This window comes from Cygnus olor, chromosome 6 (genome assembly GCF_009769625.2).
Source record: "Cygnus olor isolate bCygOlo1 chromosome 6, bCygOlo1.pri.v2, whole genome shotgun sequence".
NCBI lineage: Eukaryota > Metazoa > Chordata > Aves > Anseriformes > Anatidae > Cygnus > Cygnus olor.
This window is the reverse complement of record NC_049174.1, coordinates 24,022,060-24,046,977: the sequence shown is the minus strand read 5'-3', so window position 1 is coordinate 24,046,977 and position 24,918 is coordinate 24,022,060. Positions and strand designations below refer to the sequence as shown.

The 24,918-nt window shown below is 43.8% G+C and overlaps 1 protein-coding gene across 3 annotated transcripts in view; it reads right to left on the bottom strand.

Annotated features, from left to right (window-relative positions):
• ZNF148 (zinc finger protein 148) overlaps nt 1-24,113 on the bottom strand; it is a 36,284-nt gene extending 12,171 nt beyond the window's left edge. For 2 of the 3 annotated variants that reach the window (XM_040561126.1, XM_040561127.1), the window contains exons 1-3: nt 23,740-23,793; nt 4,254-4,599; nt 2,906-3,031 (exon numbers count right to left, since the gene is read on the bottom strand). In XM_040561126.1, coding sequence (XP_040417060.1) covers nt 2,906-3,031; nt 4,254-4,583 — 456 coding nt within the window. In that variant the 5' untranslated portion in view covers nt 4,584-4,599; nt 23,740-23,793. Of the gene's footprint in view, nt 1-2,905; nt 3,032-4,253; nt 4,600-23,739 lie in introns of all 3 variants that reach the window. The other variant, XM_040561128.1, reaches the window with a different exon arrangement.
• Nucleotides 24,114-24,918: the final 805 nt, after the last annotated feature.

Genomic DNA, 24,918 nt, shown 5'->3' with positions numbered 1-24,918 from the left:
CAAAAAAACATTTTTTCGATGCAGAAAATTTAAATATTTCAGGTAAAACAATGCTAATTTCTATAAAGCTACGTGTTAGGCTTTTAGCTTACATTTCCAATTGCAGTCCAATCCAACTCGTGTCTCATTGTACGTTAAGAAGTATTTCAACAGGACGGAGGCAAAAGCATCTCAAAGAAAATCAACCTAGAGCTTCCCTATTCACAGCTGAGTCATTTTATATGCTACTGTTTACTTTGTCCGTCTGTTGGAAAGGACGCAAAGTAACCAAACCACCTCTGGGCACTGAACCATGGATATTCACATTTTAAAACAAAAGTGAAAAGTTATGTTCTTTTTTCAAATCATTATTGCAATTTGCAAAGAAACATACAAATTATCCAGGATAGTCATACAAATTACCTACATCTACATAATACCAGCAATCTTAGAGACAACATTATATTTTAAAAACTAAAACCCCAAAGCCAAACAACCAAGAAAATGGTATTCTTCTTCTCCCAAGGTTTTCACTCAATAAAATATTGCTCACTCAATATACATGTTAGAGCATCTCCTTGACAAATTCAACTTTCCACACCCAACTGCTTCGATGTCAAAGCAGTTCTTTTAATATAAAGTTGAAAAAATTAATTGAAAAAAAAATTACACCATATCTTATTCAATAAAGCTCATTACAGGTTTGCTCTAATTTGTCAAAAAAAAAAAAAGAAAAAAACACCCACACCCAAACTCTCTATCATCTCTGGCAAGAGCATAAGAAAACCAGTAAATAAATTACATTTCCAGAAGTCTTACTTAACTGAAAACAGAACTATAAAGAAGCGCTTAAATAACCTTAAATAAAACATTTAGTCCCTTGTTATTAAAAAATACAAAATAAAAATCTGCTGGGGAAACACATCTGCATTTTGATTAGCTATGATGTTTAAGGTTTTATGATAATGATAGCGATGAGAAAGGGAGTCAGAATAAATGAAGTATCTCTGCAACAGCAGCAAATACTATAGGATCTACTTAAAACAATTTTTAATTTTGCTGCATCAAAAAATCAGCAAGAGTGAAAGTCTCAGCTAGCAAATTCTTGCGCATTCACTCTGAAGGACAAGCACATTCATACGTTTGAAGGGTTGGTATGTTACAGCTCCAGTAAGTCTCTGATACAGACAACTATAAAATTAGGTACTGTAACAGCATTCAACTAATGAAACGCTAACTGGTTATTTAAAATAAATTTAAATACCTGTTATGATTTTTTTTCATATATTGAAATTTTTAGAATAATTGTGCAAACTAACCCTGAGCTCTTCCACTGCATCCATTCATTGCACCATGTCTTAAATCAAGAAAACTTTGGCAGTTTTCATAATAAAAGTAACAAAAGCGTGTGTGTGTGTGTGTGTACACGCATGCATTTGTGTGCTTGTGCATGTGTGTGTGCATGGAAGGGGGAAAAGTAGATAGGATTCATAACAGCTACTGACTTTTTATGTATATGATGACTAGATTAATAGAACAAAATTTCAAACGTTTTAGTATATTAATTGACTTCCATTTGTAAAAGTCCCAGCTGCTGTATGGATGGAAAAATCAACCCTGTTACCCTGGGAGCACTAACTCAAACTGCAGAAGGCTCTCACCTATGTCAGCCCTTCAGCTTCATCCTGCCATTCTACTCTGACAAGCTCGAAAAAAGGGGAAGAGAGACTGAAAAAGAACCTGTTTAACAATTCTCCTGATCATTTTTCAATCTTTTGTTATCTCAAAAGAATGGCACTGACAGACTGGAAGATAAAAAGGAAGCATGCAAGTATATGTCTGTAGAAAGAGGGACACATGCCTCTCCTACCTTGCAATGTTTCCATGGAAGTGATCTGTGGAGGGGATTCGACCTACATCTCCTTTCTCTATCAAAGGGACAAATACCTAGATGCAAAGGATTTGGAACTTGCTTCCACACCCAATTTGATACAATTTGTCAACTTTCCAAGAATACCGCAGTGCTTTGAGGAGGATTGAAGGGTCCCAATCCCTGGACAACAAGCAGGAGTTTTTGGAATTCTTCGTGGCGTTAGGCTGAGTTTTGCTTCAATGCATACACAGTCTAGGTTGGTTTCAGAGCAGGCTTATTTTAGGGCTTCTGTGTGATGACATATAACTGATTTTTACCTATTAGAGCATCCAGTATATGTTCTATTTTAAATCTGAAGATGGATTGCAGAGTTGCTAGAAGGTATAACACTGCTACCTCATGAGGTGAAATGATTCTGTTTTTATCTGAAGTGGCTCTCAACAGAAGAAAATCTACATTTTCAGACATATAGGGATACATACTCTTCATGAATGGATCTACAAAACAATTTTTGAAGTAACAAACCAGCAGCTATCGTAAGAATTTTTGATATCAATAAATACATATATGAAGATGATTATGACCACAGGAATATTCCCTACCGGTAGATTATTTTATATATATTAGTAACTTTTTAGAATTTTCCAAACTACCATTTTAGACTTCTTTTTAAAAACTTTTCACTATGCATAAAGCATATAAAATTGTCAGGCTCACAGAAAAGCACAACTATTATTAGACTGATACAGAGTAATGATTTATAGGTTGTCTACAAAGCTACTGACTCATAATTTAAAAAAAAATATTTGGAGAGAACTCCCTGGAGAGACAGATGTTAAAATATGTCAAGGGTTCATGTTGCTAAAAAGAGTTCAAAGAAAAACACTGTTATATCAGGTTTTGATTTGGGTCTCTGGTAAACTTCAGAACTGCATCTTTACTGAGCAAACAAACAATTTCCAGCCTAACTACTTCAAATGCTAATGAAATTAGTCATAGTCAACCCAATCTTCAGGTTCTTTTAATCTTGGTTTTGCCAAATCAATGTCTTACTTTTGCTGGTGAACGCTGTTTTCTTTTCTTCTTTTTCTGCAAATCTACTGGCTCTCGTATTTGTTTTTTGTCTCGTTTCTGTTGTTCAGATGCATCAGTAAAGGTAATTTCTTGCTTTACACTGATCTGTTAAGATACCAAGTGCCAGTTTCAGGTAAGGTTCTCACTACAGAAAAGCAATTTTTCAATTTTAGAAGATGACAAACTGCTGAAACAGAAAACCTTTTTCTAAGGGAATTATCTTGTGGCTTCATTCTTTCAGAAATTTAAGTGAAAGGAATAATAAGTATCTTAAGTAAAAAGGGCATAGTTAATTTCTACAGTGACATTTTGATGTATCCTTTCATTCATCTCCCAAAGTCTTTTTTCCTTCTGATCTGTGGTGATTTTGAGATCAGTTCTTATATTAAAATCACTTCCATCTGTAAAAACATTCAGCTTTTCACACCTATTTTACTTTAGTCCGTGTACTGTCAATGCAAGATTTAACGGAATAGTTTATTATATATTTAAGACAGAAGTACTTTTAAAGAAAATAAAAATATTGCTAATGATGGGATTTTTTTTTTCCAAAAATATTTCTTGACCTACTGTGAACTTTAATGAAGAGCAAGATACTCTTACATTTTTCTAACAGCTGAGCTGCCTGATCTACAGCTAACAGAGTAGTGTTTTAACAACGCTACCTTTCCAAGGATTATTCTTCACAGATAAGGCTATCTGCTTTTAAAGTCCTTGTAATTATCCTTTATGTTTGACAGCTAACAGTGATGGTGTGCTGCTTTACACACAGACGTTCTGTTTTCAAAAGGAAGTCACCTGTATTCTCTCTGGACAAGATGAGGGAAACTTTCTATTAGATCTCAAGGAGGGGCATATTTATGGTCATGTATGAAGTGTCACAGTCCAACCTGCAGCGTGAATGCAATTGCTAAGCGTCCACATAGCTTGAAAACATATAAGAAGATGCTTCCTATATCAAAAGAAACTAAATAGCACTATCAACAGCATAAACAGTATGCAACTTTTCATAACGCTATTTATTCTGGTTTGTAGTTACCCCCTGAACATTAAATGTATTTAAAAGAGCACAATTTAACTCGTTAATTCTATGGCAACAGCCTGATTATAAAATATTTATAAAACAGATACTTAAAGATTATACTTAATTGGAAAAATTTGTCCACAGCCAGAAGCAAATGACATTTTCATAACCAGCATCTATTCATAAATATTTTGATAATCAAAATCCAAACAAGCAATTAATAGATTCTTGCCAGAGTAGGATAAGACTATCAGATCAAGCTCCCTAGTAACTTCTCCAATATTTCACAAAGAAGTTGCTTACAGGGACATTAACAGCATACTGCAGCCCTTGAGGAAGTCTATCTTGCGCATCCATGTCATCATCATTTTTTACCGTCTCCTCATGGACCATGAGTTCATCATGTGAAATCATCTCTTGCTGTCGAAGTTCACTCTCCTGTAACACTTCGTCTGTCGCAAGAATTTCTTGGTGCGCCATAGTCCGATCTTGAAGCACTGCCTCTTGCCGATCTCCCGATACTCCGGACTGGTCAGATACTGCACCCATCCCTACCATAGCCCTGGATGACTGCATTTGGTCTATGCCACCACATTTAAGAAATAATCCTCCCAGCTTGTCTTCAATGTTCATTCTTAAGTGCAATAACCTACAAAGAAAGTTTTAATAGTAAACATCTACAATCGGTGCTCTTGCTTCAAGTTTTTACTTAAAAACATTTATAAGACCCCGGTCAGTACTCAGCATACATACATGCACTCCACTCCTAACATCAATATCCGAACAGAAGCGGGGAGTTGGATACCTTGCTTCAACACGAAACGATTCTCCTTTCACACACATGCATGTGTACACCAACGAAGACTTTCAAACAAAAGGTTTATAACAAGGTGCCTTCCGATTGCTGCCAAAATCCTAAGATTAAATGAGACCTAACTCCTCCTCCTCATTCTTTCAAAAAATGTTTTTTTCTTCCCCTTTTTCTCTTTTTCTGCTTTGATTGTCTGAGAAATGCCAATGTCATACTGGTCCAGCTCTCCTTATTTCCTTGTTCTTTACGTGCTCTTTTGTTACAGCTACCCCAGGGCATGCTACAGCTGCAGGAACATCTTAATATCCCCAAGTGAGAGAAAAGAGAACTTTCTGGCTAAGCGTGCACGTCAACGAAGGGCTACAGAGAGGTACAATTTGTTTATGAAAAGGGCAGTCATTTTCACACCCGCTAAGCTGGCGCATTAGTCAGGAAATACTAATTCCAGTCGTGAAGAGCAATACCGGTAGTTACACTGATTCATGATGCACAGATACCGAAGTGGAATATTCCAACAAGTGTCATGGCTTTCTTCACTGTTGTCTAACACAGGGCAGCAGGCTTTTGTGGCTGGCGGTGGCAGCATCTACTTGTCCCCTCCCTGTTTCTCAGGTGATGTGACTGCTAGGACAGGACGCAGCCCTCTGGACCTCCCTACACACTGCGGGATGTGCGGCATGGCAGGGCTAAACTTCTCCTCAGTGTCCTGCATGGGTCCCACCAGCCAGCCTCCTCCGTTCTAGTCCCCAGGCCCCTAACTCCTACCTGCTGCACAGTGCTCTGGTCCACTGCTCCAGACAGACCCACAGACAGACAGACATCCCTCCTGCAACCCTGCCTCGTCCCACAGCTGGCGGCAATGGCTGCACAACAGCACAGGGCGGGGAGTACAGCACAGCAGAGCTGGACAGCGCAGGGCAAAGCACAGACGGGAGCGTATCTTGGGGACTGCTACGCCAGCCCCGTGGATTTTGTCACATTCAGAATCACAATATAAATGGGATGGTGGTGCTTCACCACTCACCAGCTGCAAATTCGCTCCCCCTAAGCGTGCAGCATGGTCAAGTGCTCCTTTTCCATTCCAGTTTCAAGTCGGAGGCTATGCTTCCTTCCAGCCAGCTCTAGCTGACAGCTCACAACCTGAAGACCCTGCAACTCTGCCCAGAGCTGGCAGGGGCCAGCCCCCTGCAAACCCACTGCCAGCCCCCTGCAAACCCACTGCCAGCCCCGCAGCCTGCCAGCTCGCTCAACGATTGGATCAAACGAGCGTACAGCAAATATTTAAATTACTAGTCTTGGTTTGATTGCTTTCCAAAGCGCTTTCTTCACCAGGAAAATCTTCTGAAAATTCTTGACGCATCTTAAACCTTTGTGAAGATTTGTTTGTACCGAACTACAGGGAGCTCACAAAACGTGGAGCAGCCTTTCTGCAGGTAAGATCCTGGCGTACTGGGTAGGAACGCAAGCCACCAGAGAACCAGCTGAAAAAGATCTGGAAGTTCTGCTACATTATACTTTGCTTCAAATACTACTATTAGCTCTTCATCTTCTTCCTAAAGTAAAATTCACTCGTTTTTTCTAAAAAAACAAAATTAAAAATTCCACGTTAACACCTTCTAGTAGCAACTCATGTCATATAGCACAGAATTGGAACAACATTTGTTCCCATTCCCTATCAGGAGATGTTCCAAATTTCTGACTGCATCATTGAAAAGCTGATAGCCAGCACGGGCTGACTTCTCTGAGTTTCAGCTATTTAAGTGGCACGCCAAAGAAAGAAGCTTTTCAGAAAATTACAGGTCTTTTTAATAAGCCTTCTGCTGCTGCAAGTCAGGAGGACACAGTCACCAAGCTAAATCTGTTTATCTATGACAATGTCATCAACAATTTTAATATTCTCCCTTCCTATGCAAAAAAAAACCCACATTTTAGAGACCCAAAAAAGCCTGTGATGGAAGCAGAAGAGGAAAAATTCTGTTAAGAGCATTTTTGTTTGTTATCTGTCCTTTTTTGTTCTTCTGCAATTTTAACACAAGGAAGTTTGGAGTCTTTCTCTTGATTTTCAAAGCATCTGTCTTCAAGTACAGACAACTCCTTAACGTCGTAAGCAAGCTCAGGTAGTGCTGGGTGACAAGCTTACTCCCAGTTAATCCACTTTATAGTAAGAGAATGGGATTTCACATCTTCAAGAGAAAACTGATGTCTGGTACGCCACACAGCCACCTAGAGACATTCTATAATCCATGAAGTATTTCAGGGAGGTAACCGGGAAACCATACTGATAGTTTCTCAGCAGTAATACAAACAAAAAAAAACGTGGCATAGCACAAAAGCTGCATTTTTTCTACCAATGCAGGTCTCCCAGAGAGATCTTGCAACAGACCTTAGTGATCCTAAAAGAAAATAAGGGTGAATTTATCATCTGATCAGTGCAGAGGATCCTGTGTCAAGTAAGAAACGCGAGAAGGAACTCAAGTTCTTGAGAATCTGTCTTCCATGGAGTCACTATTTGATAAAGGATGGTGCGAAGGAGCTAACGTTTCTTAGGTAGGGCATGTTAAATATGTAGAATGAAAGACAGACTCCAAGGAAAATAAGCAGATATATTTATTCGTTTCAGCCTTTATCCCAAGTTTATCCACTCTCAGGATACACCTTAAATAGATCATCATCTGCTGTGCTTTTGTTCCATGCTACAGAAACGTGACAGCATAAGCTCAGTGCAGATTCTTTAGAGGAATGGTATGTGCAGGTACTAGCATACAAGAACTCAAGGTGATTTAAGGAAAAAACCAGTATGAAGTCTGATAACACAGTGGCCCTGATCACTCTGCTCAAGCCGCTCACGGAAACGGTTGCTCCACATGGAGCATACTGCCGTCTCACCCTGAAGTTAGGTATGAATTGAGGAAATCCTGGATACAAAGCTATTTCCTGGCAGGAAGATAAGCAGACAAATGAAAATAGAGAGACCCGAGTGTTTAAGGCTGCAGAAGAGCTGCTGCTCTCGCCAACAGACATGGGCAGACCCACGGCGTGCAGATTCATAGGGGAGCTGGCAAGACAAAGCAGCTACCCGGAAGACAGTTGAGCACTAGATGGCATGTACTGGTCTCACTAGTGCTCTGAATTGTCAGGGGTAGGGAAACTATTTCATTCTCACCCTGCCGAGTAGACCTAGCAGAGTCACGCAACTGAAAGCACTCGGTTGTTTTCCGACCATGATCTTGAGTCATATCAGCTGCTGGTACAGTGAGCGTGCTGCTTACTAAATCAGGCTTTCAAACATCTGGCTTTTCAGAGAGAAATAACGAGAACTCGTAGCGTATTCTTAGGCTGCGTACTCTAAGTGATGAAGCACGGTGTAAGTCATATGACATCAGGTACTGCTTGAAAAAGAAGAAATACAAACACAAATAAGCTACTAATTCAAATGAGAAGTATCCCAATTGCCACCATCTCAGTGAAACAAGGGTAATTTGTCATCTGACACCTTTTGGCTCACATAAAAGGAATCCCTATCATTTACATTGAAGATGAGGAGAAGTGTTCTTGGAAGAATGACAGTGTGATAAAGAAAATTTAAGTTAAAAGCATTCAAACCAGCTCACTTCACCAAGTCTGCAAAGATTAATAAATATTTCAAGTGCAAGATGCATCTGTGAGATAAAGATCAACTCATTTTGAGATTATCTTGAGCAAAGTTACAATAACACAAAGCATACACGAATGTACACACGTACTTCCCTTGGCATAAAACATTGTTATCCTTATTGCAGAGACATTTTCCATGGAATTGCAGAACTTTTATTAAGCTCCACCAAATAATCGCATAATTTTAGCATTTTCTTTGAATATATAGCTCCTCAATACAGCAAGAGAAAAAAAGCCATCCACAAAAGTGTTGAAGTATCCATTTTGCTTGGCAGAGATTCTCCAAACCTTTACTTTATGCAGAGCATCTCACAAGAGACATCTACAGGCAGAACTTCCTGCACACGCACGCATTTGGGAAAAAAAAAAAAAAAAGAGGACAGGGAGGGACTGCATAGAAAAGGTCTCATCAGATCATCTCAGCATCTTCTCTCTTCACACAGTGCTCAGCAGCTGCTCACAGAACATCCACAGCCAGTGAACAACGTTGCTCCTTTTCAAAAGCCGCTGCCCTGCCAAAGCCTACGGCAGTCCTTCAGAACTGTTCCTTTCAGTACCCCTGACATCAGTTTTTCCAGAGATCCCTGGCGCAGCGAGCTGGAGAGCTAAGTGGGAAAGACAATATTCCTATCGAAGAAACAGTCATCTAAACCGCATCAGGGTAAATGAGAAGCATGACAATTACAATACAATCAAAAGAAAACATTAATAGGTAAAAATAAAAATAAAAAGACTGCTGGGATGGTGGCTGCTCTGCACTGAGGCTGAACAGACCTCCTGAAGGCAGGCGCTACAACTTGTTAGTCACCGAAGTGCCACGCACACTCCAGCACCTTCCACTTCTTTTTCTCCACTTCTTTCCACTTCTTTTTACACCCACCTTCTTCCCTTCTTTTCTGAAGCAAGTAGCAAAGGATTATTTAATGATCAGCAAGCACCTAGAGATACTACTTGGGTTCACCTGTGAAATGAATTTTTATGTGCAGTCCTGGATGAAGTTTCTATGGGTAGGATTAAAAGATTGAGAGATGAAAAAAGTATGTTGGACAATTAAAAACTGATAGACAAGATACAGAAAAATCATCTGCATTTAAATATCTATTTGCATAGAGCTAAAGGAGCTACTTAAACAAAAAAAAACACTGCAAAAGCATTAAGATGGATTTTTTCTATTTGTAAATAATTTCCCATGAAAGTCTCTGCTGTTCTAAGACTTCTGTATCTTTAAGCACTAAAAAGCAAGATTTGGTATATATCCCTCTCTGCTTCTTTCCTATATTAACTTCTCCCTGTACTTCCAAAGCAAACTAGAATGAAAGAAGATTGAAGGAGACAAGAAAAGAAATTGGTAAAATTCAATTATTTTTCTGGATTGAACCGTAGCTCCTTCTGAAGGCTTCTAACAAAGACTCGAGGAGAAATACCACCACGACATACCGACACCAACTCCTCTGACCTTGTTTTCCCGGGTTCAGCAAGCCAAACACAGAGGTCAGCATGCACAACAGCGATCCTAGCGTGCCCGTAGCAACTCAACGGTGTCCTGATGAAAGCACCCACCTCCAAGATTCCCATCCCAAAAACTGAGACAGGGCTCAATTCAAGGTAGAAAGCGTTTTCAGGGTCACCTTACGCTGGAAGTAGCACAATGGCATTACTTATTTCATCTTTTTGGGAAGTATGCTTTCACTTAGGGTCAGACAAGGCGAGCGTCCTAATGAACAAAGACCTGAAGCTACCAAACATGCATCTGAGCCCATTCCTGCCACCTCCTTTCTTCCACAACAGCCTTTGGAAGAACAAGCCCAAAAAATAAACTGCATAAAGGCTACTAGTGCAAAACGTACATACAAGAAACTTCAGAAACCAGCAATATTTGGGAACGCCTAGATGTATTATTGCCTCTTGGAGCTCACCTTTATGGCAGAACTACAATGGTTTGCGCTAAAACGTAAACTTTAATGAATGGAAGGTATATGAATCTACAGAACTCGCTCAGAAGTCAGCCCGGTGCCCAGCCCCTCTCCTGGTGTTCTCGCTGCCTTCGCTAGGTTGAGCAGCGCGCTGTCACCGTGCCACCGCGAGTGGAGCTGGACAAAAGGCCACCAGCAAAGCCACCGCTGTCCTGCAGGTCACAGGGGTAGGCAGGCAGGGAGCACAGGAGACAGGCAAGTGAAGAGGCAGGGAGAAGGGAAAGGGGCCGCTTCTTTCTGCTGCAGGCAGTGCTTAGATTAGAGACAAGTGTATGGGGAAACTGCAGCCCGAGTGCGATGTACACATGCAAATGAACGAGGTACAGCTGCCACGCAGACATACCTACGGGCTATGCTAAATTTAGACGTGCAGTGTATATCTATATCCTCAAGGCAGTACAAAAGACACCCGTAATTCTGCAATTCCTAATGCTAAAGAAGAAAGAAATAGCGACATGGCTTAATAGCACATTAAAAACTACACGTGCCCAGTTCACGTTTTATGGTTAAGCATTCCTATTAATAAAACTGCCCTCAATGCAATGCTCTCCAAAAGAAGGAAGAAATTGGAATTCCACAGGTTCCTAATAGCCATTTCAAAACCCTATCAGATCTTGAAACATGTTGAGGATTTCCACCTCAGAAAAGATACTTAGCGGCATTATTAAAGTGCAGATGCAGCCGAATGGAAAGGGAAACACAGCTAGCTTTCACCATAGGAAAAGTTCAATTCTGAACATACACGTGGAAAGTAAAAAATACTACCCTCGTTAATGGTTCTAAATAAAGAACATTAAATTAACTTAGGATCCCTTCTCCCTGCTAAGAAAATAAGACACAACTGAAAGATTTTGAAATTACCACGCAAGCATTTGAAAGGATGAATTAAACCGATGACTTGTAAAACAGAAAAAGTGATCAAACATAAATCATTGTGAAAGGGTTCACAGATCATAAAATTAACACATCCTAAAATGTAACACACGATACAAACACTCCTAAGACTTGTTGCACAGCTATTTCCAAACGCCCCGTGTTGCTGAACACGTGCCAGCGCAGGGCCTGATCCCACCCAGACTTACACTCGCGCTGAGCTGTGAATAGTCCTATTACAATCAACAGGATTACTCACCGAAAATCTACTTATTGTGCATAAAATTATCCGTGCATGAAAATCCTTGCCACCTTGCTTACTCTAAATACAGTATTCGATCACGCCCAGCATAACCACGGTCTAACATCAAGCAGGCACATCAAAAGCTCTCCGGACCGTGTCAGCAAAGCCCAGTTCCACTGCAACACCCACTGGGATGTTACCAGTGCAGCAAACATGCTTTCCCTATTACAGAAGTCATAGGCAGCATTGCTTTTTATCTAGAGAAAAAGCTGGTTTGCCACTGATTTGGTGGCACTTAATCCTAACCTAATGGAAAACAGGTAGTTTTGAGAATTTGTATCTGGATCTCTACCACTGTGCAGTTAACCCAAAAGAGCAGAATTTCTGCTCTTACATTATGAAACTCAATCCTCAGATGAATTTATACACAGGAAAGAAAGCCCTACACAAAACAAAGGCTAGCCAGCACCTTGTAAGTACTTATACTCATTTGTAACTTCTTACCAACTTGTTAAAATTTTGTAAAATTGTGTATATTGCAAGCATACCTCAAAAGCTGAATTTTTGTAGAGGTAGTTCAGATAATGTATAGTGCCTTTTTTTTTTTTTTTTTTTACAGTGCAGTTGTATGACATAGCTGAGCCAACCTAACAGCTAACTGCCATTGAAAAAGACAACTCTGCTCCCTCCTCCTGGGGACACGCCACCCTATGTTTTGTGCCTACCCCAATGCTCATTCCAAATACATAGTCATTTAAAAGTCCTCCAGCCTGGCAAAAAAAAAAAAAAAAAAAAAGTTACTAATTTTCTGCCAGGTTAACTCACTGAGTTGGTGTACTGTAAAGAAACTGTCAGATGCAGCTCGAAATAGCGTGGGAGTGGGTCCTTCCCCATACAGCATTCAGAGGCTAACTGGCTCAGCCCTTCCCATATAATTTCACCTTGAAAACAAACAGAAAAGGAAAATATGTTGCTTTTTAAAAACTGTGATTTGGTTTTTTTTTTACAAGCCCTTAAGTTCCTTGGAGAAATTCCTGGGTTTCACCACCCCTCTACTATCCGCAAGTATCTGTGAAGCATCTCTTCTTGTCACTAGCACCATGCTAGTGTTATTTACAGAAGATGACAACCTGCTGTTGCTATCAGTTACCCTCCTGGCTCAAATGGCAGAGGTCTCTGCATATGTATGTATGTACAACAGCACTTCTGCTGTTTTCTTTCCAGATTGATTTTTAAAAATCCTTAAAACATTATACACAACAAGCCCTGGGAGAATACAAGAAGTTGCATGCAAACTTACAGAAGCCAGGGACAGCCACACTTCAGGTACTTTTCGTCATCAGGTTCATCATCATTTGCCTCTCTAGCCTATTGGCTTTTTCATATCTTTTCTTCTTTTAATTAAAAGATCGTTTGTATTTTTCTACAAAGCACCATTTTGTTCAGCACACTGGATGAATCTGCTCCATATAAGCAGGTAAAGTAGTGAGAACGTTTATAATACCTTTGCTCCATTTGCTGCGATGGCTGAAATGTGTGTAAATGAGGCATGGATAGCAGGAAAGGAAAGTCATGACCACTCAACACTGTCTTACAAAATAGGGTCCTACCTTTGGTCCTTACAGAGGTCTTCTGCAATTCTACAGCTCACAGAGCTCAGTGGAGAGCCACACCAAACACAAATCTTGATCTAACTCCCACGCATCAGTTCCCCAACCATAAAATAAGAATGGAGGTATCCATTTCATTTCCCCGAGGCACACTGAAACACTCGTAAGAATAAGCAGCGTTCAATACAGGTAACCAGGGCGAACTAATCATTTCGTGGTGCTCTTGTTCCTGCAGCCAACACAGCTCCTGGGGGAAGAAGGTGGCATATGCAAGAGGGACAGGTGAGCCCACGCCTGTGGCTTAGGTAACTAGTGCGAGAAGGCAGACCGGAGGGGATTAGCCTCCCCTGGGACCGAGGCACTGCTCGGAGGGCACAGCCAGCATGTTTCCAACCCGTCCAGAAGAGCCGCTTCGGTGGAAAATCACCAGAGGAATCTGGGAGCACAGACACAGGGCTGCCATCAAGAAAAGGTAAGCACAACAGGACGACGGGTTACAACCACGATGTTGTAACAGAGCTTGGCTTCGTTTCTCAGCCGTGCCACTGCTGTTGGGCAGATCTGTCATCTTGGCACATCACCTTCCCCTCCCGCGCTGCCACTTCCTCATCACCGCAACGGGGGCACTGACCTACCTAGGATTTGGGTGCGAAGACAGCAGTAGGAGCTATTCCTGAGGGCCTCACAAACCTCTCCTTCACAAAGAAACATATTCAGTCTGCCTTCCGAGCAGGATTAAGCGGAGCACAGTAAGAGGAGGCATTATGCAATGAGCAGAAAGCAAATTACCGAGCAGCTGCTTAGCCAACAAGCACTATGGATCCTGTACATTCAGAAAGGTAGGGGACTCTGCGGGGGGAAACGCCGTGTTCATGTACCACTAAAGACCAACCAGATAATATTACTGCTGGATTAGTAACATAGCAGTGTACTTACACTTAAGATGGTAAACTTACGGTGGCATAGGTGAAGCTCAACGCTGCAATTTTAACATCTGTGTGCTTGACTTATAGCTAGAAACGTTCTTTTAAGTGCATCGTTTTCTTGCCTGAAATGACTTTACTTCATCTTCTCATTCTTTTCTAAAAGGTCATCCACAGGCATTAAAGAAAAATTATAATTACAGAAAAAATTCAAGCCAATTCCCTAGTAAGTCCACGTAGACTAAATAACATTGGACAACATGCTAATGGAAGTATAATCAAGAAGGTTTTGGTCCCAAAATCTTGAAGTTAACAGGGAAAGCTGTCTCAAGAGAATCTGGAGGACATCCCCTCATGTACATACATGACAGCATAAGGAAAACTTTTAGGAAAATACCAACAGTAACCTAAACCACAGGTGAGAAGGACACAAATAACGGACACAAAGCATCTCATGTAGCTCAGACAATATTTATTTCTACATCTTTCTTAAGTGGTTGAAGGCATTATTTAAACACTGGCTCTCAGACTGTGAGGGCAAGGAGAATGTTTTGGAATACAGGAATCATTCTCCTAAGCTGCAATTTCAGTTCTAGGATACTGGCATGAGCTAAGTACACATTTTTTCCTTAACTTCATTACAGTAGACTTATTCAGGGGAAGGCTGCATTCTGTGTAACGTCTCGAAAGGATTTGTGAGGGATGCTGCGCTCTCTGTAGCCTGACTTTCCACACAGCTGCACCAGCAAGGAGCATTTTCTCATTTAACCCTGCTGAGGAGGCTGTGCAATATGCCAGTGTAACTTTATTTTTAATGTATATTTATTGCATTTTGGCTGCTTTTTAACCATACCTTTCACCTGCACACAGAACAGTAACCTCAGAAAATCCAATTAGCCAAGAGCATGAGAGAGTGAATCCCTCCTTTACAGAAAGAGGCACTGTGGGCAGACCAGGGCGAATCCCCTGCTCTCTGTATTGTTTTTCAGACACCACAGTGTTACCTTCAGTGGGCATCTTTCAAAGCCATCTGCATGGGCCAAAATATCGGACAGAGGCCTCCCGAAAGCTCGGACACACCTCGGTTGACAGCTCCACTCCTCCCAAAAAATCAGGTCCTTTCTGGGACCCATTCCACAAGACTAATAGGCTCAGCAACTACAAGGTACTAAACAAAACATAAAGCATAGAAAAAAACTAGTTCAAGCTCCAATAAGCTAACCTACCTCATTTCTGTTAATGTAAACACAAGGCACCACACACAACCTGGTATAAAAAATAAACCCATGTAATAATCCCCAGGGAAAGCAGGAGAGAACCACAGGGTGGCAGTTGCTCATCCTAACACAGGAGACACTTCCATAAGGCAGTCAGACCCCTCCGAGGTGACAGCGGGATCAGAATACGAAATAGCAAAGAGGCAACGGTCTCGGTACCATCGGAAGCAGCACCTCAGTCGGTACGTGCTGGTAGCCCTTCCTTCCCTGTGTAGCACGAGGGAAAAGCGAGCAGCAGAGGATCTCGCTACCATTAGGGAGGCCCCGGACCAGTGGTGAAGGAACATCGATCGTTGTTTTGCAAAGGAGTCAGCCAGTTACGGAGCAGGCACCAAGGAGCAATTTGGGTCCCAGGAATTGGGGACTGTGGCCTAACCCACACCCTGCTTCAACAGCGTAAGGAGAGTACCAAGCATCTTCAGCAGGGGGAAGGAGAGGAGTCGGTACACCAACTGACTCGCGTCCGTATTTATAGGCAGCAGGAAATCAGCCAGAGGGGAAGCCGTAGAAACAAATTCATAATTGAGGAAAGTGAGCAACAACTAGGGCACTTTCTTAAAAACCATGGCTGGAACACAAGCAAGTGACAGACCATGTAAGTTGCCAAGAAAACAAAGAAGTTTTTGAAGAGCACGCTTCTGTACAGTCTGGACTTTTTTTTCCATGTTGCTGCAACAAATCCATCACCTCCGTCCTGAATAACCGACATTTGTGGTCGGACTGAATCAACTAAGAACTATTCCCATCCTGCTTACACCAAATACCAGAACTGTAAGTCAGCCTTTTTTTCAGTCTGGCTGATCCTCACTCCAAAGGGAAAAAAAAAAAAAAAAAAAAGTCAAATCAGGTAATTCCTAAATGCACTGTGCTTCTGCAGCATGTCTGCTTCTCAAGACCAGCCACAACCCCAAAGAAAACTTCCAGGTAATGCCACCTTAGTGCCCCAAAATTGCACGCGCAGGGAACCTCGCTGACTTCTATCACACTCCTGTAATTACCAGGAACAAAAATCTTGAAGGTCCTTGATGCCATTAACTCCAGGCCAACATTCAGAGCTGCCATCCCTAGCAGTCTGAAACTTCCTGAGAAGCCCTGCTCAGCAATTCATGATGAAGCCTAGTCTTAGTAGGATACATTCGATACAATCCCACATTACTGCACGACCAGGAAACCAACCTGTAAAGAAGGAAATATTCCTACAGGACTTGGGGAAAAGAGAAATCCAGCATGCCCTGTGTTCACGGACTGCTTTCCATACACTATTTTATTGAGCAACCCTGCTAAGAGGCTCCAGCCCTGCGCCCGCTGGTTCCCACTGGGCGATGGCACCAGGAGAAGCCCAAGCCACTTGTGCCTAACCACAGATGGAAAAAGAAGAGCTGCCCGACTTACGAGCAAATTTCAGGCACCTGGCACGTGTAAGTACAAGCGATCCCGTGCCTTCTGGACACGCGGCCATACACGCATTATCATCGCAACTGTGGGAAGCTCCACGCTGCCCCGTGGCCCAGAAGGAATGCGAGCTGGGGACGACACAAAGGCTCCCTAAGCAGCGAACTGCAGGGTCACGCAAAGGATTGAGAGATTAGGTTTCGTGCCAATTTCCCCTTCTACAGCACAGTCAACCCCTGCTTGAAGTTTCCCTCATATTCGACTCAATACAGAGGACACAGCGCTGAGCAGAGGCTCCTAACAGGCACCAGAAAAGCCCGAGCATGTCTGGTTGGCTTGATCTGCTTTTACCTGTCGATTAAGAAAACAAGCTCACTGGGTTTGTCTACAATTGCCATCTAGTCTACGTATTCAAGTGATATATTAAGACAACTGGATGATCATCCTCTGCATGGTCCTTTCCTATAAACATTTTATTCCCTCCCAATCCCTTAATTTCATGTCAAGTATAAATAACCTGTGCTCACAAAAATATATATTTTAAATACGTCAAAATTATTTGCTATGAGTCATTTTAAAAGATATTACTGGCAAACTTCATAACCTCTAAAAGGAAAAAGCAAAATTAAAGCCAAGTAGCTTTCTATAACTCCCTTATACCCCCAAACTATCCAAGCTTCCCAGGTCCCCAGCAGACAACCACATAACTTTCCACGTCTTCTTCTGGCCCACACAAAAACTCAGCAGCGTCTACCTGTCGAGTTCACCAGAGCCAGAGGGAGGTCCTGAGGACAGCAGCCTGATAAAGCTTTCCTTGAGGGATGACGGCAGGCTTCCTCCCAAGCAACTTACTCATTTTTGTTCGATATTGTTGTATTCACACAAAGCACCTTTACACTAGATTTTACCCCCCCCCCCCCCCCCCCCCCCCCCCCAAAATAAAGTGGTTATAAGGTCACAAGAGAAACTGAAAGCCAATATTGTACAGACTCTTCTCGAAGACCTGCAAGTGACCATCATCTCAAAACGTAAGTTACACCACATTGTGGTGTCCTCGGGATTGACCTGCTCTGTCTGCAGTGGTCATCACAAAAATTCTCCTGACCCTACGACATGTAAGATTATTTCAGCAAAAAGGGGCTGCTTGAACTTAGCAATCTTTAGCCAAGAACCCCTTCGATAAAGAAACTTAGGACACAACACGCGAAGACTTTTTAAATTTATTTATAGCTCCTGTTGCGTCCAGAACTGCGCAGCGCTACAGACGACCCAACGTAAAAGCCTGACAATTGTCATCCACCTCAGACATATTTCATCTGACAGACCCGCATAACAGTGACCTATGTCGGGACTCACTGTGTATGTGGTCAAAACCAGGGGAGAATCGTATTTCAGGAGGTCAGCAGCAGAGATGGTAATTTGCTTCAGAGCACTTTTATTTGAAAAACTCCGAAATCATCCGCTGCATCTGGAAATGCTGTTATAATGCTTACAGACTAAAACATCATCCACGGACATCGAGCCCAGTGCAATGCACTCATTTCTTGGCTTTCATATCCATTTTGCTCCCTCTTCCTCCCCTTTACGAAACTGAAGAATGTTTGCGATGTAATACTTCAGATTCACTTGGTGAAAGCCCGGCTAAATAGCTTGCGTCACCAAAGGACGCCCGCAGAAAGCTGGCGAATGCAGAAATTGCCCGTGTGCTCTGCCCCTTCCCAGGAAACAGCTACAGGTTCCAGCTGCGTGCCAGGCAGGCAGCGTGCTGCTGGGGCTGGCAAAACTCTCTCCAGTTTACGCCGAGCATTTCTCATGCTCGGTGACTAAAGCCTCAGGCCAGAGATCATCACAAACAGATGCCAGAAGTGTTTATATTGCGTTCACCCATACTTTTTAGGAATAGAACACTAAACTCTTCAGTCAAACCTAATCCCGATAAAAGCAAAAAAAAAAATTTTGACTAATTTTCCAGGCAACCATGTTAGAAGTTAAAATTCAGGGAGCGTACACACATTGGTCTCCCCTTTCTGTCTTAACCACTGCCAGTGAACATATGGCTATGTCAAACCCACCCGGCATCACTATTTGTCATTCCACCTCTTGCACTAAGGTAGCATGACCTGGTCACGACGTTACTGGCACTGTAAATGCTGCTAACAGCGGTTTTTACGTCCATGCTGGGGTACATACGTAGTAAAAGTTTGCATGGACTTATGGGAAATTATTACAACACCACTAAGATACCTGTTAAACTGTTTATGAATGGGCATCTTTTTAGCTTACGGACACGACTACAGTTTGAAGTCTTTTGTAAAATTGTTTATCGCTCCCATATCTGAGTTTATTTACACAGATACCACAACAGCTTTATGCAATAGTAGTATCACTTGTTGCATCAAGAATGATTTTGTTTCACAGCTATTTCACAGGCACCTTGTGGTATTTTTTTGCCATGCTAGAGACCTAGACAGTTTATATTCGATAAGCTGTTCATAAATTACACCCTAGTGCTGTTCGCAGGTTGGAACGTCTTCCCACACAGATTTCATTTTATCATCAGACTGTTTAATTCTGCACTTACAAAAACGTTAGCCTAGTCATAAGGAGAGAATCAGACAGTACTGCCTTAGAGTTTTCTGCACAGACTGTGACGAGACGCAGGTACTACAGTACTAATGTGCCCGCGGAGTGCATCAGTGGCAGGCTAAGGCCAGCATGCAGAGCCAGGTGAAGAGCTGTGCCTTGCTGTTCCACAAAAGGGAATGAAATCACGAAGTAACATAAATTAGTAACACATTAACCGTATCACCTTATTTGTGAAAAAGCTGCCTCGCAGTATCAGGCTTAAATACATTAACACACTGACAATATCATAAAAGTACGCTAATAATTACTTCTGAGCAACTGTGATAACAGTCTCTGCATTATCTCCCAGTGTAAAATTCTGACGGCATGGAAGAAGTTATCGGGAGATTCAACCTTTCCGCATGTTGAACTTTCTGCCATCTTTCTAAAAGACGCTGAATTTCCCCTTAGGACACACTTATAATCAAGTCCTGTGAGAACTTATTATGGGTTTTTCCAGATACTTTATCCAAAATGCTGAGTATCGGAATAATATATGAAAAAAATCTCTATATGCAGTGAGGGGCAGGCATTTTAATCAGCAATAATACTGGAACACTCACATATGTTACAGTTTTTTAATTTGTGTGATAATTTGTAAGTCAAATAGGTTTAACCTATGTCACTTGTGTAGTTTATGACATTATTGCTGGTGTATAAAATATTCTAATGAGATGATAAAAAATGTATATTGAAAAACATATAGTGCACTAATGAACTAAACAGATGGAACCGTGCTTTTAACTGCACTGAAAAGTAACTGGAATGAAGTAACTAAAAGCATTTGTGTAACTGAAAATAAATCTCATGAAAGTCTGAATGGGTTTTCTTTTGTTAGGGGGAAGTTTGTGCTTGGCATACACCCACCTATGTTACAGCCAATGGCTGCTGCTTTCTGACACGTCCTGTCAATCGCTGTCTCAGCTCCCAAAAACTAGTAAGTTAAGTGTGTGTTAAAGTAAGTTAAACTTCACTGCTAGTTCAAGGGTTTCCGCACAGATTCCAATACACAGAAGCGCAAAAAAAATATTCTCATGAATGTCAGTATTCCAGGAAATGCAATTTTTCAAAAACGAATTTCTGTCCAAAAAATAAAATTAAATTAAAATAAGAGTTAATCACTGTAGTGATGCTTCATATGAGCCTTGTAACCTGTTAGAAGCAGACACGCACGTCTACTTACATCCGTGGAAGCTTTGTGGGACTTCATTTGTCTTTAGGCACTCAGCTCTGCAGATCAGACTGAGAGCTAAAGGCTCGAATCTATTTCCTTGTAAATTATGTTGATTTGAAAGGTAGATATCATTAAAATGCCAGACAGAGGCAGAAAGAGTGCTTATTTTAAATAAAACATACCTATGATTCTGTGATGCTATTCTCTGTTGGATCCACTTAGAGTAGTCTTAAAATATTTCCAGTGGCATTTACTTTTCATTCCTTCTCACATTCACTCAGTGGAAAAGATTTTTAAGTTTGGAAAACAAGATCAGACACTTTGGTTCCACGTTCAAGACTCCAGAACAATACCAGTAAGTTAGTTGTCAAAGATTTATATGTCACCATTTCTTATTTAACTTTAGTTACTTCACACAAAAATCTATTTCATATTAGAGCCAAAATTAAATCAAGCTCAATCCCAAACGATGCTAAACAATTAAAGCCTTTTTAGATAGATTGAGGCCCACTCACTCCATCAAGCTGCTCGCCACTGACAGGTCTCCCCTTGTAATAATTACAGTGGGACAGCAGCACACGTAACGGTCCTCACAGGAGGAAGATTCACAGAGATCCCACAGAGATCCTAGTCACAAAAACATTGCTAATTCTAGCAGCGGATAGAAAAGACAATCCCACTCCGCTTTTCCCCACAATACTAGAAAGCAGCTAAACCTTTCCTCCCTGTTGGTAAATTTAAAATATTTACCTAAGTCAACAGCCTAACACCTAATACCCTGATCTTCACCATTTCCAATTTTACATCATCAAACCTGTAGTGCAAAGAACCCAGCTAGAAGTGAGCTAAGCTCTTTCAGATGTACTGTTATTATATTTCACTAGAGTAATATATTCTTAATATTCTGGTAATTCAACTCTAACATTACTGGTACATAGAAGTTCTCAGCTGGAAGTAAGAATTTCCAACCCCAGTGGTTTTACCACACCAACTCTCTCTAGAATATACGCATGCTCTACAAAGCTTTAAATCCTAGTACCAATAAACTTAAACACACTGAACTGAAGAGTGAAAATTGTCCTTTAAGAAACTACATAATAGCATTACAGGAGGTTCCTTCAGGTCAACAATTTAGCCTGCAACGTAACCTTTAATGTTCTGAGTAGTTTTTCTTCCAGACAGTACTTTTTTAACCACTGTGGTCTTCACACAGCTACTTACCTACTTAAGATTTCATTTCATAATCCATTATATTAGGGATTTTCCATAAGTAGAATACGTTTGCAAATACAACAGCAATTAACACACGTGGGCAAGGAAAACAATAACAGAAACTAGGTTATAAGTACTCTGTTATCTCAGGCCCTAGCCTAAGGAGCAAAGACAGAATACGTACTTGTACACAGGAAAGCTACATGCAAGGGGTCAGCCTCGTCCTTTTGAGCTTTATTCAGCTCTATGAGCTCACTGCCTACACACGTTTGGGGAATAAGAGCACACAGACGTACAGAAACAAGAAAGAAAACACTTTTGGAAACTGACTACATGCATGCATTCAGCTGAATATTCAGGAGGAAAGGCGGCAAGAATTGCTTTCAGGGAAACAGTGGCAGCTGAAGAATTAACTTTTTTAGAATTCCCTTTAACACTGCAACAAGAGCAAGGCTGCCTGCCCCTGCTATGAATCTGACTGCACCCCGTATCAGGAGCCTGCAGATCCCACTGGATCCACGTGTGACCAGGCCTCAGGAGCTCCGGAGCTTCCCAGCCCAGCCCAGCTCCTGCAGATGACAGCTGTCACCGGCAGCGCCCCAATCCCCAGCGCGGGAAGCGGGGCACCGGGAAACCAACCCCGTCTGCAGGCACGCAACTTTTCTCGTGGCAGGAGAGACTTCAAGTCTGGGTTCGACCATTATCTAGTTTAATTCTGAGTACGGCTTAAGAACACCGGTAAAAAACGATGTAGGTAAACACTACTTCTCCACCTCTTGTCTTCGCAAGGCATGCATCACCAAACGCATGGAGAATGAGCACAAAGCTGTCTCACTTACAAAGAAATCTGATACGGGCACTCCAAAATATGTAAGCGTGACAGGCCCAGGTATATACTGCCAGCAAGTCTGAAAAGCCTCGCTGAAATCTGTAAGTACGGCAAATAAACAAGGCAACCAAGATCCCACTGGAGACAAAACTACAGCCCCCTGTAATTTTTCTTTCTGGTACCAAAGGCAAAGATGCTGCTGAACAGACGTACAACATCTCTCCCACCTAAAACTTCCTGGACCGGACTGTCACACGTGCACAGGTCACGCTGCCGGCAGACTTTCAAAGCAAAACCAAAGCCACGATCGCTGTGATCCACACGCTTGTCTCCTACCACTGCGCAAAACATCTCCGAGCTGCTCCGCACACTTTGTGAAGGCGAAGCGATCGGAGAGATGATTTACGTCCGCGACATAAATGCCTTCCCTTTTTATGAGCCAGCTTAATCAAGACCTTGCTGCACTCATCCAGCTGAGATTTGGCAGGACCCGGGGCAGGGAAGCCGAGAGGGAAAGCTTTCGGAGCCTGGACTCCCCGTGCTCCTGCCCTCCCCAACACTTCCCGCCTGGCACTTGTTAGAGGCTCCCAGCACCGCAGAAAGGCCACTTCCAAAGCTTCCTCTCCGAGCAGCTGAGCGGCGACTCGGGAAAGGTTATTAAGAGGGGGAGAAAAAATAAATAAATAAAAAATAAATCAATCTCCACAACTCCGCGCGCTTCACCTGCCTTACACCGGGAACAATGGGGGCGGGCGGGGGGGGATACGGCCGCAAGGGGTAGGGGGGACGGGGATGGGGACGGGGTGAGGGGGGACACACGCTGTCCGTCGGTCTGTCGGCAGCTGCCCCGGCTCTTTGTCTGTCGGTCTGTCTGTCAGCCGGCCCCACCGCGGCCTGCGGCGGGGCCCGGCGCGCTGGGGGGACGCCTGGGCCGGGGGGCAGGCAGCGGGGGGAACCGGGGCGGGGGACCTTGAGGGACGTGGAGGGAGCCGGAGGGACGGCGGGGAGCCCCCCACAGCCCGAGCGAGCCGCGGGGGGCCTCCCGCCGCCTCCCCCCGCTCCTCAGGCCGCCGGCGCGGCCAAGCGCGGGCCCATGCGGGCGGGACGCGGCGCTGCCCCTTCCTTCCCCCGCGGCCCCTTCCTCCCTTCTCCTTCCCTCCCCGTCGGCCGGCCCCGGCTCCCCGGCACTTACCGGCCGCGGGGCTGCGAGGAGAAGGCGGGCCGGGGCCGGGCCGGGGCCGGAGCCGGGGCCGGGGCGGCGGCGGCGGCGGCTGGGGGCGGCTCAGAGCGGCCGCGCGGAGGCCCCGGGCATGGCGGGGCGCGGGGAGGCGGCGGGGAGGCCGAGGGGAAGTTGGCGGCGGCGGCGGCTCCGGCCCCTTCCTGCTCCCGCTCCGGCTCCGGCGGCGCGATCGGCGCCTTCCCCCTCAGCCTCCTGCTGGCGGTGACAGCGACAGAGCGCCGCCGCGCCGCGGTGCAGCATGGGAAAGGCGCCCGGAGGACCGCCGCCGTGAGCACCGGGGCCCGGGCGGAGGCCGGCTCCCGGCGGAGGCCGGCCCCGAGCCGCCGAGCCCGGGGCGGTGCCTGGCGCGGGGTGACATGGCGGCCCCGCAGCGCCCGAGGGGGGGAGGCACGGCCTCGCCGCCTCCCTGCCTCCTCCGTCCCTCCTCAAGCCGGAGCCGGGCGCTCGCAGCGTCCTCCAGGCGAAGCCCTCAGCCCCGCTGGATTGCGCGGTGTCCGCTCGTTGCCACTAAGCGGGGGGCTCCGCGGGGCCGAAGCCGCGGCGTGCGGGAGCTCCGCGCTCAGAAGGAGCGGTCAGGCATCGGAACGGGTTGCCCGGGGAGGTGCTGGGGTCACCGTCCCGGGGGTGTCCAAGGGAAGGCTGGACCTGGTGCCTGGGGACGTCCTTAGCGGGTCGCGGTGGTCCTAGGGCACGGTTGGACCAGGTGGGCTTGGAGGTCTCATCCGACCCTAGTGATTCTGTTGGGTGAAGTTTACCGGCTTTGCAGGGCTCAGCTTCGTGAGTCAGCCAACCAACAGCAGCCCAAAGCTTTTCGCCGCAGGCTTGGTTGTGCCCAGGTTGCCCTACAGGATCGCCCTGTCCCCGCCACGAGGCTCACAGCCTTCGTGCGGGTCCTCTTAGGATTAAGATGCATCTGCCTGGTGAGTCAGCAGCGCCGAATGACTTCACGTAGGTTCCCAGTTCCTTTTAACGAGATGCCTTAATAAGGTTCCGCATCCTCATGCGGGTCATAGATTGTGCCATTTAGTTGCGCTGTAATAAATTGCGTTAAGAAAGTATTAATGACATTAGGACCCAGTTTGAAGGTCTGCCCTGACTTTATGCAATAACTATATTTCAAAATAATTGCAC